Raw genomic sequence first — 20,810 nt, 5'->3', positions numbered from 1 at the left:
GGAAACAGGAGATGTTAAGGGGCGCCTGGGTGGCTCAGTCAGTTAAGCGTCTGCCTTCATCAGGTCATGATCCTGGGGTCCTGGGACGGAGACCCGCATCGTGCTCCCTGCTCAGTGGGGAGTCTGCTTCTCCCTCTCCCTCTGCCTTTCCCTCTCTGCTCATGCTCTGTCTCTTGCTTTCTCTCTCTCAAATAAAGAAATAAAATCTTAAAAACAAACAAACAAGGAAACTGGAGATGTTAGCAGAGGCCAAATCAAGAAGTCTCCTAATTAATCTTAAGGAGTTTTAGTTTCATCCCAAAGGTTATGGGGACCTAGCAAGGGATTCTGATCAGGAAAATGAAACAATCAGATTTGCAATGCAGACCTGCGACAGCATAAAGAATGAATGGGATGAGTAACACTAGAAGTAGAAAGATTAGGTAGCTTGCAGTAATCCCAGCAAAGAATGATGGAGACACAGAAACCATAAAGAAGACTGTTAAATCTATACAGGAATTAGAAATATATTTGTAGGGGGTGGGGGGATGGGTTAGCCCGGTTATGGGTATTAAAGAGGGCACATTCTGCGTGGAGCACTGGGTGTTATGCACAAACAATGAATCATGGAACACTACATCAAAAACTAATGATGTAATGTACGGTGATTAACATTATAATAAAAAAAGCATTGGAAAAAAATATATTTGTAATGGTTACTGCTAAACAATATCAAAAACAAGTGATAAATTAGGGGGAAATATTCACAACTCCTATTAAAGATTTTAGCTAATGAGCTTAATCTATAATAACATGTATATACAAAGAGCCCCTGGAACATACCATTAAAAAAAACACAAACTAAAGAAAATGTTGCAGACAGGGCAAATAAGACAGCCATGAAGAGGAGTTGAAATAAAAATCAAGTTCAACATTTTCTATACCATATTTATTTTGCCATAATTCTATCTATAGGTGATTTGAAACATTCGAAAAATTAAATATCCACAAATGTGTGCTATCAATTTCTTCTGGTAATCCTTTGTAAAGGCTCATAGGATTTTTTTCTTTTCTTCCTTTTTTATTTTTTTAAATTCTTTAATTTTTTTTTTAAAGATTTTATTTATTTATTTGAGAGAGAGAATGAGACAGAGAGAGAGCATAAGAGGGGAGAGGGTCAGAGGGAGAAGCAGACTCCCTGCCGAGCAGGGAGCCCGATGCAGGACTCAATCCCGGGACTCCAGGATCATGACCTGAGCCGAAGGCAGTCGCTTAACCAACTGAGCCACCCAGGCGCCCTCTTTTCTTCCTTTTTTAAAAGATTTATTCATCTGCTTGAGAGAGCAAGTGCAGTGGGGAGGAGCAGTGCAGGGGAGAGTCACAAGCAGTCTCCCTCAGATGATCCCATGACCCTGAGATCACAACCTGAGCCAAAACCAAGAGTCAGACACCCAACCAACTGTACCACCCAGGCGCCCCTCATAGAAATTTCTTAAAGAATATCCTCCCTTGGGGCGCCTGGGTGGCTCAGTCGTTGGGCATCTGCTTTCAGCTCGGGTCATATCCCGCGGTCCTGGGATCGAGCCCCGCATTGGGCTCCCTGCTTGGCGGGAAGCCTGCTTCTCCCTCTCCCACTCCCCCTGCTCGTGTTCCCTCTCTCACTGTGTCTCTCTCTGTCAAATAAATAAATAAATAAATCTCGAAAAAAAAAAAAAGTATCCTCCCCCGTGTTGAACTCATATCAGGCAGAATTTTTTGCTATAAATCTTATCTATTTTTGCATTCCTATAGTACCTAGCATAGAGTGATGAGGGGTTATAGATTAGTTATGAGAAAACTCTTGCACTGGGACACAGAATCTGACCCTAGTATTATATGCTCTGCAGTGTGTATTAGACTAGAGCTCACACTGCCTGATGATCTAAGTATCACCTGTCATTCTTTTTCTTATAACAGAAATACTAAGGGTTAGGAAGAAAAAGAAAAAGACATCCAGAAGGAAAGAGCAGGGTAAAAGGAAAAACTATCATAATTTCTAATCACTGTCAATAACAAAGGTAGAACATCTCACTTAAGTCAAAGTGATTATCTTTGACTACAGCAATGTAAATATAAGCCTATGAAGTTTATTCCTTAATAAGAATATTACCAAATGGTCTTTTAGCCCTAACATACTCTAAAGAATATAGACATTAAAAAAACACAATTTGTCTCGTTACTTTCATCCCCACAAAGAAGGAAATGCCTTTGGGAACCAGAATAGGTGCTCCTGCTCACTCTTAATAATTCCCACCTCAAAATATCAGGAAATCAAACTCACATAACTGGCTGTTGTGCAGTTTCTTCAACGTATGGAGTAAAACTGGGAAGCAGAGAGGGTATAGTGGTCACAGAAGCTGTACCACCATGAGGCTGGCGATGAAGAAGAAGATGACAATTACCACAGTTATACATTCTGACAAAGTATATGCAGGCCACGCCCAATCATTCAGGAGGAATTAAAAGAGATGCTAAAAACACTCCTCTACTCTAAATCTGAAGTTTTTGTTATGTTGGCAAGTACACTGGATCCAAGAGTCCTTACCCTATATTCCAAAGGCCTGCCTGTGTTCCAAGGGCCTGGCTGCAGCTCGTTCTCTTTGGCCTTGGACACAGGAGGTGCTATCCATGGCTGAACTGTAGGCTTAGACAACTCTGCTCTAGAAGCCTCATCAGCATTTTCATCAAAAATAGTAATTCTGGAATTACTTTGCATCTGTTGAGGAACTGGATTTTGGAGTCCTCTGTTCTGGTTTGGAGCTAGGAGAAAAATATTAAAATTTTATGTAAAATATTTAATTATCAACTCAGATGCCAGATAAGGAATACCTAATTCTTCCCAAAATCAAGGAGATTACCCCTGCTACCATAGGAACAAAGAGATTTTTTTAAACAATAATTTTTAAAAAACCTTACATGAATTAACATTTTAATCCATTCTGTTTGTTACTCATACTCTCCCTCCTTTCCCTCACCTCCAGTCTTTTATTTATAGATATGTTAAAAAAAACTTAGGATGCCTGGGTGGTTCAGATGGTTAAGTGTCTGCCTTCGGCTCAGGTCATGATTCCAGGGTCCTGGGTTTGAGTCCCACATCGGGCTCCTTGCTCAGCAGGGAGCCTGCTTTTCTCTTACCTACTTCTCCCTCTTCCTGCCGCTGCCCCTGCTGTGATCACTCTCTCTGACAAATAAATAAAATCTTAAAAAAAAAAATTCTACATCTTCCTTCAATCATCATTCTAACACTATCTAGTTTTCTCAGAGACTATCCTAAACTAAATCTTCATTTATCAATTTAAAATTTTTCTCTCAATGGAAATCAGCTGAAATGTGCTGAATCTAGAGAAGACAAATTAGCCCATTTATTAGGGGTGTTCTCTGTTGTGGAGCTCCTTATTATAATCAAGCTTCATTATGATCTGGAGGAAATACTCTTGTTTTTTTTAAAGATTCTATTTATTTATTTGACAGAGAGAGACACAGCAAAACAGGGAACACAAGCAGGGGGAGTGGGAGAGGGAGAAGCAGGCTTCCCGCTGAGCAGGGAGCTCGATGCGGGGCTCCATCACAGGACCCCGGGATCATGACCTGAGCTGAAGGCAGACGCTTAGACTGAGCCACCCAGGCGCCCCGGGATGAACTATTCTTTAGGTCTATATACTCCCTATACCCTAATTCTAGGATCTACAAGTAATATTTTGAATACTGGTAAGTTGATACCGTAAAAGGAATATGAAATTTTTAAAAATTCTGGTCTATCCATCTAACTGCTATAAATGTAGTTAGTAAAAGCTTATTGCTCTCTCTACTTTCTACTCAATTTTGCTGTGAATCTAAAACTTTCCTAAACATAATTAATTGAAAAAAAAAAAGAGAGAGAACAAGAAAGAAAGCTTATCAGTGATCATCTTTAGGTATACAAAGAGAGTCCAATTTCTGGCCCCAAAAATCTGAAGACCACGTTAATACATTCTCTGGGGCTCTGGTATATGTAAGCTTCGCTTTGACAATACTGGCTATATTACTGCATATCTTCTCTCGACTAACAACTCAAACTCAGAAACTCTTGATGCTTCCTATATATTAGGTTTTTCTTAATTAAGACACAAAATTGCTGACCTGTTTTGCTTTTACTGCATACTGTAATCTCAGCTCTCTGAAGACTTCCTTCTTTTTGCTACCTAGTAGTCAGAAAACGAGGACAGTGTCCACGTATATATTTATACATTATCTCTTTACATAATTTGCCTACTGCCCGAGACTAAGAGCTTCCAATAATAACACTTAACAAACTTACCCTTAAGAGCACCTCCGACACGGCTGATTGGAGCTCTTGCTGTCTTTTTCCCTTTGCTTTTTAGTTCAGCCAGTGTGCTTCGTTGTGGTACAGAAGACCCAAAAACTTCCTCCTCCTCTTCTTTCTCAAGTGCCAACACAGTTTGCCGAGACACCCGAGCTTGGAATTGTCTAAAAGTAAGAGAATGGACAATTAACTTTTGGGGGAGATGACCACTACTCACCAGAATCAAAATTTCTAATTTATTAAACAAGGGAGAAGAAATATAGAGAAACAGCCCAAAGAAAGTGTTTATTCTCTCAGGAATAAAGAAAGCTACCTTGAAATCAGAGAAGGTTTGGAATAGGATGATTTAACTTCCCCTTTAAATGTCACATCCGACAAATTAGCATACTCTGAAGAGCACCATTAGGCTGATCTGAGGATCAGACCAGGGTGACTAAGACTAAAGAATTTATTAAGGTCAGAGTTTCCCATCAACTTTTAAACTTACAAAATAGTTGGAAGAGTAAATGAGCACCCATATACTCTTCACCTAGATTCAGCAACTGTCAACGTCTTGCCACATCTCTTTTATCACTGTCTATGTCTCTTGCTCTCTCTAGGCACATTCCTCAGCCCCATACCATTTTTTCCCAAACCATATGAAATGAAGTTGTATCCCACATGTCATTTTACTTTAGCACAGCTGGCAGAAGTTTGAAGATTTAACTTCCTGTGCTGCTGTCAAAGCTTTACGTATTATCAAAAGGGTAAAAAACCAGAATAAACTGCAAGTGCTGGCCAAGACGGAGTAAGCCCATGATAGCCTCTCTCTCACTGGGTAGAATTAAAAACTCTAAACAAAATACAAAAAAAGCAACTGAGGTCTCTGAAAAGTAAACAAAAGCAAGTGGACTGTAGAGAGGAGTCAAACTTGAAGAAACAAACCACACAGGGTTGTTTCCTGTTTTTTTTTTCTTCTTCTTCTTCTTCTCTTTTCTCTTGTGGTTTTAAATTGTTGCAACAATGGTGTGGGAAGCTAAAACCTCATCTTTCTGGCCAGAGTACTGGGAAAAGGGGACTCTGAGGGCCAACAAATGTGGGAGAGATACTAGAGAGGACGAGCTGAAGAAGGGGATCTCCTAATTCTCTACACGAATTGGCACAAGCTCTGGACTCACTCCTGAGCTATGCATGCAGAAGGCAGGCCCAAAGTAGCACAAAAAAGGCTTTGAGATCTGAACTATGATATAAACCATTGCCCAAGTCCTAGACTAACCCCGATCAGCCTACATGTGGGATAGACCCAAATGTCTTGAAAATTGAACTGTCAGTGGAACCACTATCCATCAGAGAAAGAACTTGTGATATCTGAGGGTTGGTTGCCTACTAAGACAAAAATATCAACATTCCCCAGGGAATATCAACCAATAGGACTCAGAGTCTAATAACATAGTAACAGGATAAATGTCCAGGATATAATCCAAAATGACCTGACAGACAAAGAACCAGGAAAATGTGATCAATTCTCAAAGAAAAAGGCAATCAACACATATCAAAATCAAGATGACCTAGGTGTTGGGAATTTCCAGACAGAAATTTAAAGATTTACTTATTTATTTATTTGAGAGAGAGAGAATGAGAGACAGAGAGCACAAGAGGGAAGAGGGTCAGAGGGAGAAGCAGACTCCCCGCTAAGCAGGGAGCCCGATATGGGACTCGATCCCGGGACTCCAGGATCATGATCTGAGCCGAAGGCAGTTGCTTAACCAAATGAGCCACCCAGGCGCCCTCCAGACAGAAATTTAAAAGCAGCTATTATAACGACGCTCTGAGAGATAAAGGAAAAATATCTGAAATAAATAGAAAGACAGAAGTTCTCAGCAGAGACACAAAAACTATAAAGAAGAATCAAATGAAAAATTTAGACCTGAAAAACACATTATCTGAAATAAAAAATTTACTGGATGAACTCAGTATCAGAATGGAGATGGCTAAGGAAAGAGCAAATGAACTTGAGGACAAATCAACAAAAATTAGCCATTCTGAAGAACAAAAAGAAAGGTTAAAAAATTAAAAACAGAAACAGGGGTGCCTGGGTGGCTCAGTCAGTTAAGCATCTGCCTTTGGCTCAGGTCATGATCCTAGGCTCCTGGGATCGAGTCCTGCATTGGGCTCCTTGCGCAGCGGGGAGCCTACTTCTCTCTCTGCGTCTGCCTGCCACTCCCCCTCCTCATGCTCTCTCTCTCTCTCTCTCTCTCTGACAAATAAATAAATAAAATCTTAAAAATAAATAAGTAAATAAATAAAATAAAAACAAAAACGAAACAATAAAAAAGAGCTTCAGGGACCTATGGAACAATATAAAAAAGTCTAATATATGTGTAACTAAAGCCCCAGAAAAAGACATAAAAGTGCAGAAATAAATAATGGCTGAAAACTTCTCAAATTTTGTGAAAGGCATACATTTACAAATTCAAAAAGCTCAGTAAACCCTAAACGGATTCAGTGCAAAGGTAATCACACATAGACACATCATAATCAAACTTCCGAATAACAATGTTAAAGAAAAAAATCTTAGGGGCGCCTGGGTGGCTCAGTTGCTAAGCGTCTACCTTGGGGCGCCTGGGTGGCTCAGTCGTTAAGCGTCTGCCTTCGGCTCAGGTCATGATCCCAGGATCCTGGGATTGAGCGCCACATCAGGCTCTCTGCTCAGCAGGAAGCCTGCTTCTCCCTCTCCCGCTCCCCCTGCTTGTGTTCCCTCTCTCTCTGTCAAATAAATAAATAAAATCTTAAAAAAAAAAAAAAGCATCTACCTTCGGCTCAGGTCATGATCCCAGCATCCTGGGATCAAGTCCCGCATCAGGCTCCCTGCTCAGCGGGAAGTCTGCTTCTCCCTCTACACCCCCCACCCCAGCTTGTGCACATGCTCTTTTTCTCTGTCAAATAAATAACATCCTAAAAAAAGAAAAAGAAAAGAAAAGAAAAGGAAAAAATCTTAAATGCACCCAGAGAAAATCAACATATTACATATAGAGAAGGAACCATTCTCATCAGAAATCATGGAGTCCAGAAGACAGTGCAACAACATCTTTATCGAAGTTAAAGAACTATTGAGGGGCGTCTGGGTGGCTCAGTCGTTAAGTGTCTGCCTTTATCTCAGGTCATGATCCCAGGGTCCTGGGATGGAACCCCGTGTCCAGCTCTCTGCTCAGCGGGGAGTCTGCTCTTCTCCCTTGCCTTCTGCCCCTCCCCACTGCTCATGCTCTCTCTCTCAAATAAATAAATTAAATTTAAAAAGAGAAAAAAGGAAAGAACTGTTGACCCCGAATTCTACATCCAGTGAAAATATCCTTCAGGAATGAGGATGAAATGAAGTCATTCTCAGATGAAAAAAAACTAAGGGAATTTATTAGCCATAGGCTCACTCTAAATGAATGGCTAAACAAACCTCTTCAGGCTAAAGGGAAATTATACTAGAGGACAACTTGGGACTTCAGGAATGAAGGAAGAACAAAAATGATAAATACAAAAGACCATTTTCCTCCAAAGTTCTTTAAATATGTAAGGCTGTTGAAAACAAAAATTATAACATTGTCTGGTGGGGTATTCAGTGTATGTAGATGTAATACATATGACAAGTATACCAAAAAAGTAGGAAAGATCAAGGGACCTATATGGTTATAAAGCTTCTATATTTTTTTACTTGAAGTGATAAAATATCAACCCTAAGTAGACCATGAAAGGTCAGATCTGCTTATAATATACCCCAGACAACCATTAAAAAAAAGTAGTAACAGACAAAAAAAAGCCAATAAAATAAATTAAAATGAAATATTAAAAAACATTCAGACAATCCAAAAGAAGGCGGGAAAGAGGCAACAGAGGAACAAAAGATAGAGAACCAATTGAGAACAAATAAGAAAATAATAGATCTAAATCCAATACAATTAATAATTAAAGTAAATGTTCTAAATACACCATTTAAAAAGATATTGTGAGCGCTGAGGAAAAAACAAGACCCAACTATTTGCTGTGATAAAAAACCCACTTTAAATATGAAGACATGGAATAAAAATGAAAGAAAATCCATACAAAAGCCTGCATCATGAATGTTTGCAGCAGCATTATTTCACAATAGCCAAAAAATGGAAACAACCTAAATGCTCATTATTTGATGAATAGATAAGTAAAACGTGGCATAGCCACTGAATGGTTATTACTGAGCAATAGAAAGGAATGAAATACTAACATATGACATAACTATGTTTATCAATGATGAACATACTATGATGAACCTTCAAAACAGTATGCTAAGTGAAAGAAGCCAGTCACAACAGACCACATAACATAGGATTCCATTTATGTGCAAAGCCCAGAATAGGCAAATCTAGAGAAAGAAAGAGATAAGTGGTTGCCTGGAAGTGGGTGAGTGGGAATGGGGAGTGAGTGCTAATGAGTATGGGGTTCATTTTGGGGTGTTAAATATGTTCTAAAATTAGATAGTGGTGATGGTCACACAACTCTAAAACTGTTTAAAAAAAAAAAAAAAGGAAAGGAAAAAGATATAGCATATAAACAAAAGAACGCCAGAGTGGCTATACTAGTATCAGACCAAGGAGACTTCAGAATGTGTATGACCAGGGATAAAGAGAGACATTATATAACGATAAAGGGGTCAATTCTAAATGTGTATGCTTCAGAACTTCAAAATATATAAAGCAAAACAAATGGGACTTAGGGAAAAATAGACAAATTCATAATAAAAGGGACTTCAAAATTCCTCTCTCAGTAACTGATAGAACAAGTAGATAGAAAATAAGCAAGGAAACAGAAGACCAGAACAGATTACCTATCAACTTGACCTACGTAACATTTAAAAAACATTCCACCCCTAAACAGCAGAAAACACATATTTTTCAAGTGTCCATGGAATATTCACCTATGACAGACCATATTCTGGGCCATAAAACAAAATTTAATAAATTAAAAAAACTGAAACCATACAAATTATGTTCTCTGACCATAATGGAATTAAACTAGAAATCAGTAACAGAGAGACATCTGAAAAATCTCTAAACATTTCCCAATGAAATTAATATACTTCTAAATAACCCATGAGTCAAAGGGACAACATATGGGAAATTAAAAAATGTTGTTTTGAATGAAAATGAAAAATACAGTATTATATTAGAATTTGTGGAAGATAGCTAAAGCAGTGTTTAGAAGGAAAGTTTTATATTAGATAAGAAGATCTAGAATTAGTGAAATAGGCTATCATCTTAAACCAGAAAAAGAGCAAGTTAAACTCAAAGCAAGCACAAAGAAGGAAATAATAAAGAGCAGAAATTAATAAAAATAAGAAGAAAAAATCAATTAAGAAAAAGCAATGAAACCAAAAGCTGATTCTCTAAAAAGATCAATAAAATCGATAAACTAGCCAGACTGAGGGAAAAGAGAGAAGACACAAATTACCAATATCAGGAATAAAAGAGGGGAGATCACTATATAACTTACAAACATTAATAGGAAAATAAATACTATAAACAACTCTATGCTCATAACCTCATAGATGAAATGAGTCAATTCCTCAAAAGATAAATACTACTAAAGCTTACTCAAAGAAATCAAAGATCTAAATAACTGGAGAAACATACCAAGTTTATGCACAATACTAATCAAAATTCTGGAAGCTAATTCTAACACTTATACAGAAAGTCAAAGAACCAGAAGGGCTAAAAAGAAGAACGAAATTGGAGGTCTCATATTTACCCGATTTCTAGACTTACTATAAAGGTACAGCAACCTAGATCCTACGGTATACACTAATTAACAGATACACAGATCAAAAGAACAGAATAACAGAAATAAACCTACACAAATACGTTTTTTTTAACGTCAAATACGATTTTTTACAAAGGTGCAAAGTCAATTCAATGAAGAAAATCTTTTCAACAAGTGGTAGAAGAACAAATGGGGGGTCGTATGCAAAAAAAAAAAGAACCTTGATCAATACTTTCTATAAAAATTAACTCAAAATGGATCAGAGATCTAAATATAAAAAATAAAACTATAAAAACTTCAAGAGTGGGGTGCCTGGGTGGTTCAATCTGTTGGGCGTCCAGCTCTCGGTTTCAGGTCATGATCTCATAGGCCATGGGATTAAGCCCCATGTCGGGCTCCGCCCTCAGGGGGGGAGTGAAGATTTCTTTCCCTCTGCCCCTACCTCTACTTGTGTGCTCTCTCCCTCTCTAAAATAAATAAATAAATCTTTAAGAAAAAATTAAACATAGAAATACCATGTAATACAATAATTCCACTACTGGGTATTTACCCAAAGAAAACAAAAACACTAATTCAAAAAGATATATGCACCCCTATGTTTATTGCAGTATTTACAATAGCCAAGATATAGAAGCAACCTAAGTGTCCATCAACAGTCAAATAGATAAGGAAGATATGTATATATAATGGACTATTAGGGAGCCGTAAGAAAGCATGAGATGGTGCCACTGGTGACAACATGGAGGTACCTACAGCACATTATGCTAAGTGAAATAAGTCAGACTTTGAGAAAGAAAAATACCATATGATTTCACTCATGTGGAATCTAAAAGAAAAAAAAAGGAATAAACAAACAAAAAGCAGACTAAGACCTATAAATATAGAGAACAAACTGATGGTTGCCAGAGGGGACGGGGGTGCGTGGGCTGGGCAAAATGAGTGAAAAGGAGAGGGAGACACAGGCTTCCAGTTATAGAATGAATAAGTCATGGGAATAAAAGGTACAGCATAAGAAATATAGTCAGTGATATTGTAAGGGCTCTGTACGGTGCAGTGAGTACAGCATAATGTAGCAGCTTCTAGAATCATTGTATTATACACCTGAAGTTAATGCAACCTTGTGTATCAACTATACTCAAAAATTTTTTTTAAAAAATTTCAAGATGAAAACAAAATGTTTGCAATCTTTCGCTAAACAGTTCTCAGATATACCAAGAGCATGATTCACACAAAAAATAAATAAGTTAGACTTCTTCAAAATTAAAAATTTTGTTCTATAAAACACACTGCTAAGAGAACAAATAGACCACAGTTAAACCGGGAGAAGATTTACAAGCCACATACCTGACAAAAGACTTGTATTCAGAATATACATATAAAATCCATCTTTAAGGTAGAACCAATTTAACAACTGAAATGCATTATGCTAAGTGAAAGCAGTCAGACTCAAAAGGCTACATTGTATGATGCCATGTATGTGATATTATGGAAAAGGTGAAACTGCAGGGCTAGAGACTAGATCAGTGGTTGCCAGGGTTTGGGAATGAGAGTAAGTGTTAAACTACTAAGGGAAAGGGAGAGAGCATAAGGAAATTCTATGGATGATGGAACTTGATCATGGTAATGCTTACATGTCTCTATTCATTTGTGAAAACTTACAGAATTGTACACCAAAGAGTAGATTTTACTAAATGTTAAATATAAATTGGTCTTTTTTTTTTTTAAGATTTTATTTATTTATTTGAGAGAGAGAATGAGAGATAGAGAGCACGAGAGGGAAGAGGGTCAGAGGGAGAAGCAGACTCCCTGCTGAGCAGGGAGCCCGATGTGGGACTTGATCCCGGGACTCCAGGATCATGACCTGAGCCGAAGGTAGTCACTTAACCAACTGAGCCACCCAGGCACCCTATAAATTGGTCTTTTAAAAAATTAAATAGTAACTAAGTAAATTTGCCAATCCATGAGAGCATTTTATTCAGATGCAAAACCATTTATATCTATTAGTTTTAAAGAGTGGAGACAAGCTCGAGAAGTTTACCGGTGCTGTGACTGCAGTCGTTCCAGTGGTTTGGCCTTCTGTTGAATCCCTTCCTGAAATATCTTATCTGCTTTCTTAAAGTTTTCTCTAGCTTCATATTCTTCAGCCCATGAGATATAGAACTGAGCAAGTGAAACACCAATCCCTTGGCTATGTAAATAACTGTACGTATCCAAAGGCTCACTGCATAAATGCCCCTGTAAAAAATTAAAAGCATTAACAGTTAACCAATTTCTATTCACTTACTGTCTTTTTCAATGCAGAAACTACATATAGTAGGAGTTACTATATGTAGTTTCTGCATTGAAAAAATATTTATCTATTATAATACAATGTTATAAGGACTATACTGGGAAGAGTTAAAAAGTAGACAAAAGAGATTAATTTGTAAGAAAAAGGGAGCAGAAGGAAAGACTTCAAGAAGGTATGACATTTTTGAGTGTGGCCTTGAGGGAGGAATAGACTTATATCTGGTAGAGAATGGGAAAGGAAGGCATTCTACACAGAGAAAATGGTATAAGCAAAGACAGAAACTGAAAGTTTATAGAGATGCAGATAAGACAGGAGCTTGGAAAGCTTGGAAAAAAGGGTGTGACAGGTCTTAAATGTCAAGACAATTAATTTTAAACCTATGTGATAGTGAATGTATGTGTGTTGGGGTGGGAGAGCTATAAGCAAAGGAATGACATGGTCAAATCTGTATTTTAGAAGGATCTTATAAGACCAGATAAAATGTAGATAATTCTAGTAGTAAGAAGATAGGATAATGGGTCAATAAAAATCCCACATCATTAACAGTTTGATATATATTTTTTCCTTGAGGAAAAAAAGAACATATATCATTTTATACAGCATAAAAGGGTTTTTATCATTTAATAAAGTTTTAATCATAAGAAAATTTGCTTTTATTCTACTTAACCGTCCATCGTTCATTTTTCCATGCTGCTGCTTATTCTTTATTATTTTTAGATAAATAATGTTCCATCCAATAATCTTCCATCATTTAGCCACTCCCCTATTTTTTGGATATACAGCTTCTACTTCGCCCAATTACATATAATTCTATAACAAATATCTTCATGCACACAACCTTTCATGTTTCATATTACTGCCCTATGATAAATTTCCAGAACTAGAACTATGTTAAAAAGTAACAAATTGCTTTTTTTTAAAGATTTTTATCTATTTATTTATTTGACATAGAGAGAGAGAGAGCATGAGCAGGGGGAGCAGGGGGAGCAGCAGAGGGGGAAGCAGACTCCCCGAGGAGCAGGGAGCCCGATACAGGCTCGATCTCAGGACCCTGGGATCATGACCTGAGCCGAAGGCAGCCGCCTAACCAACTGAGCCACCCAGGCATCCTAAAAAGTAACAACTTGCTTTCTAAGAGGGTTGTACAAATTTAAAATGCTAGTAGTTATTCCCAAATACTAATTTCACAGAAAATACCTATTTTTAAGTTTCTAATTTCATATAAAAATTACATTTCAGTGTTCTAATTAGGAGTTCTTATACTACTAAGGAGGCTAACATTTTCTATTTACTAGATATATTTTCTCTCATCTCTATCTGTTCCTGATTGTCTAGCCTAGGTTAAGTCCTCCTTGTATGTATTCCCTCCACAACTCAGTACTTTCCTGCTTTCTCTTTTGCGACTATTAAATGCTTAACATCTGTCTTTCCCAATAAAGTAAGCTTGACAAAGGCACAAAACATTACTATCCGCTATATCCTAATCCCTAGCCAGGGTCTGGTAGAAAAGTGAATAAATGAAATGCTCCACTTATATCTTTGACAAAACAATCAGTATTTTATAGTTTAATTCTGTAGTAATTCAGTAAATAGAGTTCTTCACTTATCCAAATGAGTGATGTTTTCCCATATGTGATGGCAATTCAAGCAAAGTTCTAATTCTGAATATGTTATCAGTATCAGATCCAGTCCCTGATATCTGTTACTACATAAATAAAGGTTAACATTGACTGTACTTGTTAATGGCTTTCTAAATAGCTCTGGTTCAGCATGAAACAGGCAATAAATATCAGGTTATTCTAGAGTCTGAATGAGATTACTTAAGAAATAACATAAATAAAAGGACCACATGGTTAGATTAATATATCCAAAAGATAAATCTTTTTGGTAACCTCTAACAAGCCCACTAAAACAATTTTACACTTTTAACTAAAAATCCTGGATATTTCCTAAAAACAATTTTTTCCTTAGCTAGACTGTAGTTATCCCTTACAAAAATAACTCTTAGACTGGAGAAATTTTTCTGCAAAGCAAAGAAAGTAGTGTGAGGAGCCCAACTGTTACTCCTCTTGACCATTTCATAAAGAGAAAAACCTCAGCAAAATAGTTCAATATGCACCCTGTTAACCATCTACAAAGTTCAGATTATTGCTGATCATACTAGGGCTGATCATTTGAATCTGAGGGTTGTCTAGACCAGCACTGCTCAGATTGCCTGTGGGAAAGAGGCTAGTTTTGGTGTGTGAGTGTTTCAAGTTTCCACTCCACTGTTGACTGATACTCTTTTTCCCCATTGTTGACTAATATTTTTAAAAAATACAATAAAAATAGAAGTTGCTAGAAAAATGATGATGTGTTTGGATGCTGTGGCAATGTCAAATTTGTTAACAAAACTTAGCAAAACTTCTAAATGCTTGCTCTGAACTTTTATACTTATCTTGAACAGTCTGCAGACCATTCTTCCGTAGCTCTGGTCTAGACTATGCTTTTTATTTTATGATAATATCATTACTCTTCAGTACCAGCACCAGGTTAGCATTTATGAACAGAAAAATTACTCCAACTAATTGTTACTTTCAATAGCTCCAACTAAATATAATCATAGAATCCTGGGATAAAGAAGTACTTTAGAGGTTTATCTAGTCCACACTTTTAGTAAAGCACATATAAGAACATGATTTAGGATAAGAATGTTATGTAGGATGGAATGAAGAACAAAATCCATTAGTAAGCTACCAGGGACCATAGTCTCCATACCAACAACATGCTTTGGGTACCATCCTTTGTCATAGACTCATGTCACTAATACTCCACAGATAATCTCTTCAACTTGTTAATAATGATGCCAAGATATGTCAAATGTCCTATGGAAACCAAGATAGCTTATGCCTTCAGGACTCACCTAATTTCCTTTTTTAGTGATATTTGAGGTTTAAGATAAGCTCTCCTCAAGAGATATATTTTAGCCAGAAATTTTATCAATTTCAAATGTCAATATTTTATATTACAATGATTGTTGTAAATATTCTATTAGTTAAGAATTCTATTATATAAATATCTATTTTTATAGTTCATTTTTTATTTTTAATAAAAATAATTTATTTTTATTAAGCATCTAGTTATCCATTATCTAATTATCTATTATCTAACATTCTATTCTAAATATTTATCATTTACTTTTTCTAATCTCTTTTAGGATAAAGGCAATGAAATTAGTATCTAAGAAATTCTGGTCATTATCTTATTTGAAGATGTTTTCATAAAAAAAAATCCTCAAGAGTGTTCTAGAAATAAAAGAACTACATGTCAAATGAGACAGTATAAAGTGGTCAGGCAGATATTTTTGGATGTAGCAATATACTGCATAAAAAACATTACCTTTTCATGGTGCTGATTCTCAGAAAGGGGACAAAGGGACACCAGAATCACCTACAAAAACTTTTTCACAATCATACTACTGCCATGTATTGGCTCCTACCCGGCCTCCCCCAGTACAGTTGCATGGCCCAGTTATATTTGAAATAAATACTCCACTCCCATGAGGAGGTATACAGGCCTTACGATCACTTTTAAAGGGGTTAAAAAAACCCTTTACATTAAAATCCATCTTTAAGTAGAACCAATTTAACAAATATTGAGTATGTATTAAATGTTTAGTACCTACTAAAAGGCTCAGGTTTTGCCATTTTTTTGGTGTCTACCAGAAAGCTCTAGAGAAAATTTCCTGGCTTAATATTTTAAATTCAAACAGCACTTGAGAAAGACTTACCAATTTAAGCCAAAGACTAAGAAATCGGGGATCATTATAGTATCGTTTTTCTCCTTGTAGTGCTTCAACAGCTCTTTCTAATAATGTTGACATATTACTCTCTTTCCCCCCTTGAGGATAGTTCTGCTCTGTCCAATTAATATACCTGAATGCAAAGGAAAAGAATAATTTTATTTATTTATTTACTTATTTACTTATTTATTTTTAAAGATTTTACTTGAGAGAGAGAGGAAGCAAGAGAAGAAGCAGGGGGAGAGGGAGAAGCAGACTTCCCCCTGAGCAGGGAGCCCACTGCGGCACTTGATCCTAGGACTCCGGGATCACGACCTGAGCCGAACGCAGATGCTTAGCCAACTGAGCCACCCAGGTGCCAGAAAAGAATAACTTTAATGTGTACTTTTATTCTTGCACCAAGACCCGTTCTTGACTTTCTTAAGCAGAAATATCTAATTTGAAAGTATGTTTATTTAGAGAGGTCCTCATGTCCTAAACCTATATCCCTCAAACTTTTCCAAATATTGCTAACATGTGCCTCTGGGAAATACTGGGTTTGGGGATAAAATGGTGTAGTTCTCAGGTGCATGCCACAAATTTGAAATTTCTTCAGTCATGAACACCTCAGAAAGAAACACTGTGATTAATCTGTCTCTCTGTGTCCCCAGGATACCACTTTGTACTCTGACATTGCTCTGTACACCCTAATTTGAGAAACATGGCCATAAGGACTCATCTGTTAAGTTTCTAGTGCCCTTGTTAAATTAAAAAAGACCCACCTATCCCAAACATCCAGAGGGTCATTTCCAGTGTAAAATCGAATTTCAGATTCAAATGCCCTGAAATTTAAACAGAAAATGTTAGCATTAGCAATGGGGATAACAGCCAAATAAACAAGTGTCACCTTCATTTTTATTCATTTTTTAAGTGTTTAATATTGATCCAAATAACTGTACTGGAGTTTAAGGATTTATTAAACAGGAAGAAACATAGAAATAATCAAGCTACTGCCTGATAATATAACAGGAAGGACAAAACATGCAGAAATTAGATAAACAAATTCCAAAATAACATATAGAAAAACAGAATTACACAGCAGTTTAAGGCTCTGGAACAAGACTCCCTAGGTTCAAATTAGCAGCTCTACTAATCACTAGCAGAGTGACATTAGACAAGTGGTTTAAATTCTATTTTCAGTCTTCTCATCTGTAAAATGGGGATAATAATAAAGAAATCCCCCCTTTATCTGCAGGGGATAGTTTCCAAGACCCCAATGGATGCCTGAAATTGAGGATACTTCTGAAACTTATATATACTATGTTTTATTCCTGTACACACATACCTATGATAAATTTCAACTTATATATTAGTCATAGTAAGGGATTGACAACAATAACAAAATAGAACAACTGTAACAATATAGTATAATAAGAGTTATGTGAATGTGGTCTCTCTCTCTCAAACTATCTTGTACTGTACTCATCTTTCATCTTCTTCTTGTGATGATGTGAGATGACAAAATGCCTACACAATGAGATGAAGTGAGGTGAATGATGTAGGCATTCTAATGTAGTGTTAGACTACTACTGACCTCCTGACAAAATGTCATAAGGAGGATCGATCATCTGCTCCTGGGCCACAGTTGACAGCAGGTAAGTGAAACTGAGGAAAGTGAAATCACAGATCAGGAGGACTACTGTAGCACTTATCTTATTAGGTTGATTACTCTTAGTATAAAGTGTTTAGACATAATAAGCACTCAATAAATAATAGGAAGTACTGAGTAATAAAACACAATTTAGATAAATGTTTCATCAATAAAAACTGTAGAAAGGGTTACATTTGATACAAAGAACTATAAAATAGTTCCTGAGACAAAGGAATTTATACTCTAATAAGACAAAGAACACAAAGGGACAATTAACTAACAATACAAAGCAGGATAGTGTATTATAATTGCCAAGAATGGATAGTAAAATCTTTGATAAGTCAAAAGGTGGTATCACAGAAGCAGCGTCAGAAGGTGGGACTCTGAAGGAACCACAAAATTTGAAAGAAAAATGGAGTTTTCCAAGATTGCCAAGAAATCAGTATTGAATAAAGTTGTAAAAGTGGGAGAGTTTATCCAGAGGAAACTGAGCTATAAGATACAGTTAGTATTAGGAATAAATGGAGATAGTTGTAAAAGTGGGAGAGTTTACCCAGAGGAAACTGAGCTGTAAGACACAGTTAGTATTAGGAATAAATGGAGATAGGAACAGTAAGGGATTAACCTTACAATGATGTACATACATACATACAACCGTGCTCCAGGAGCAGATGATCCTCCTTCTGACATATTGTCAGGAGGTCAGTAGTAGTCTAACACTATGTTAGAATGCCTACTGGAAAAGTAAGAAGGGCACATTTTTTTTTAAGATTTTATTTATTTATTTGACGGAGAGAGAGAACACAAGCAGGGGGAGCAGCAGTCAGAGGGAGAGGGAGAAACAGACTCCCTGCTGAGCAAGGAGCTTGATGCGGGGCTCAATCCCAGGACCCTGGGATCATGACCTGAGCCAAAGGCAGATGCTTAACTGATTGAGCCACCCAGGCGCACCAAGAAGGCATGTTTTAAATGTAAATTTAAAGACTTTGGGCACCTTGCTGGCTCAGTCTGCGGAGCACGCAGCTCAGGGTTGTGAGTTCAAGCTCCACGATGGCATAAAGATTACTTCAAAAAAATAAAACTAAATTAAAAATAAAGACTTATTTTTAAAATAATATATTTTTAAATATATTTAAATATATAAATATAAATATAGTATATATAAAATAATATATAAATATATAAAATAATAATATACATAAAGATATATAAAATAAATATAAATATAAATAAATAATAAAAATAATTTAAAATTATTTTTAAAATAATAATTAAAAAATAAAGCAGGGTTCCACCTGCTCAAGCCACTACTGGTTCTTTAATTGGAGAGTATCTTGAATATGTTAAGTAAAGATTTCAAAAAGATCAATTAATATTTTAAGACTAGAAGAAATTAGAAAAGGAACAATTATGAAGCTAATATGGTGATTTAAGTATGAGATAATGAGGTGATTACCTACAGAAATAGTGAAAAAATAAAATCTAAGACAAAATAAAATCAGCAATCCTCCCAATGTATCTATAGATGCAATGCAATCCAACCAAAATCTCACAAGACTCTTTTCTAGAAACTGACAAGATGATTTTAAAATTTGTTTGGAAAAGCAAAGGACCAAAAATAGCCAAAATAATTCTGAAAAAGAACAACAAAGCTGGAGAACTCACTCTGCCCGAAGTCAAGATTTATTATATAAAGCTAATCAAGACAATGTGTAACTGGTGAAAGGATAAGCAATTAGATCAATGGAAGAGAACAGAGAGGCCAGAAATAATCCACACATATACAATCAAATGATTTATTTTTTCACAAGGGAATTTGCATAGAGCAATTCAGTGGGGAAAAAGAAAATAATCTCTTCCAACAGATGGAGGCAGAACAACTAGAAATCCTTATGGGGGGTGGGGGAAGAACTTTTACCCCTGCCTTACACTATACACAAGGATAAATTTAAGATGAATCATAGACTGAAACATAAAAGCTAAAACAATAAAGCTACTAGAAGAAAACACGAGAGAATATCTTTGCAAATTTGGATCCTTGCAAAGATCTAAAGACAGAAAAAACACTAACCATAAACGAAAAACAGTAATTCATTAAACTTCCTCTAAATGAAAAACTTGTGCTTATCAGAAAACACCACCATGAAAATAGGTAGCCATGAACTGCAAGAAAATGTTTGCAACACATTATTTGATAAAGGTCTTATATACAGACTATATAAAGGTCTCTTGCAACCCAATTTTAAAACTGGGCAAAATGTCTGAACAAATATACCACAAAAGAAGATATATAAAAGACCAATAACCATGTGAAAAAGTGCTCACATCATTAGTCACCAGGGAAATGACAAATAAAACCATAATGAGATACTATTACATACCCACCAAAATGGCTAAAATGAAAAAAGACTGACACCACCATATACTGAAGTGGATTTGGAGCAAGCGAACTCTCATACATTGCTGACAGAAGTGTAAAATGTTATAATCTCTTTGGAAAACTGCCAGTTTCTTAAAAGTTAAACACACGTTTATTCTTTGACCCATCACTTCTATTCTAAGAGAAATGAAAATGTTCACAAAAATCCTTGTACAAGAATGTCTACAGCAGCTTTATTCATGAAGCACAAAATTGTAAAGCATCTAATGTCCATCAATTGATAAATGGATAAACAAATGGAATACAGCTCAGTAATAAAAAGGAATAATCTACTGATCATGCAACATGAAAGGCCTAACAAAACATGCTGAGTGAAACAACCTATGACCCCATTCATATAAGCTTCTAGAATAAGCAAAAATAACCTATGATGATAGATATCTGATCACTGGTTGCTTCATGAGGAGGGGAAGAACACTGATTGGGAACGGGCATTGAGAGAACTTTTGGAGGTAATAAAAATGTTCTCTGTCTCGAAATGCATGTCAAAACTAATTAAATGGTAAACTTAAAAATCTGACCATTTCATAGCATGTAAATTATACTTTAAGAAAAAAAATCCCCAGACCTTACTAACTAACTAAATAA

The 20,810-nt window shown here is 36.3% G+C and overlaps 1 protein-coding gene across 2 annotated transcripts in view; it reads right to left on the bottom strand.

Annotated features, from left to right (window-relative positions):
- The window catches only part of BUB1B (BUB1 mitotic checkpoint serine/threonine kinase B), a 49,331-nt gene that overhangs the window by 23,496 nt on the left and 5,025 nt on the right, over positions 1-20,810 (bottom strand). For both annotated transcript variants that reach the window (XM_028119468.2, XM_028119469.2), the window contains exons 3-8: positions 16,914-16,973; positions 16,141-16,285; positions 12,120-12,316; positions 4,316-4,485; positions 2,564-2,778; positions 2,300-2,391 (exon numbers count right to left, since the gene is read on the bottom strand). In XM_028119468.2, the coding sequence (XP_027975269.2) occupies positions 2,300-2,391; positions 2,564-2,778; positions 4,316-4,485; positions 12,120-12,316; positions 16,141-16,285; positions 16,914-16,973 (879 nt within the window). The remainder of the gene's footprint in view (positions 1-2,299; positions 2,392-2,563; positions 2,779-4,315; positions 4,486-12,119; positions 12,317-16,140; positions 16,286-16,913; positions 16,974-20,810) is intronic.

Source organism: Eumetopias jubatus, unplaced genomic scaffold (genome assembly GCF_037043125.1).
Source record: "Eumetopias jubatus isolate StellerSeaLion01/CBP00866 unplaced genomic scaffold, mEumJub1_p1.0 scaffold_7, whole genome shotgun sequence".
In the NCBI taxonomy this organism is placed as follows: Eukaryota; Metazoa; Chordata; class Mammalia; order Carnivora; family Otariidae; genus Eumetopias; species Eumetopias jubatus.
Note: the sequence above shows the minus strand (reverse complement) of the source record. Positions and strands in the feature narration are given on the sequence as shown.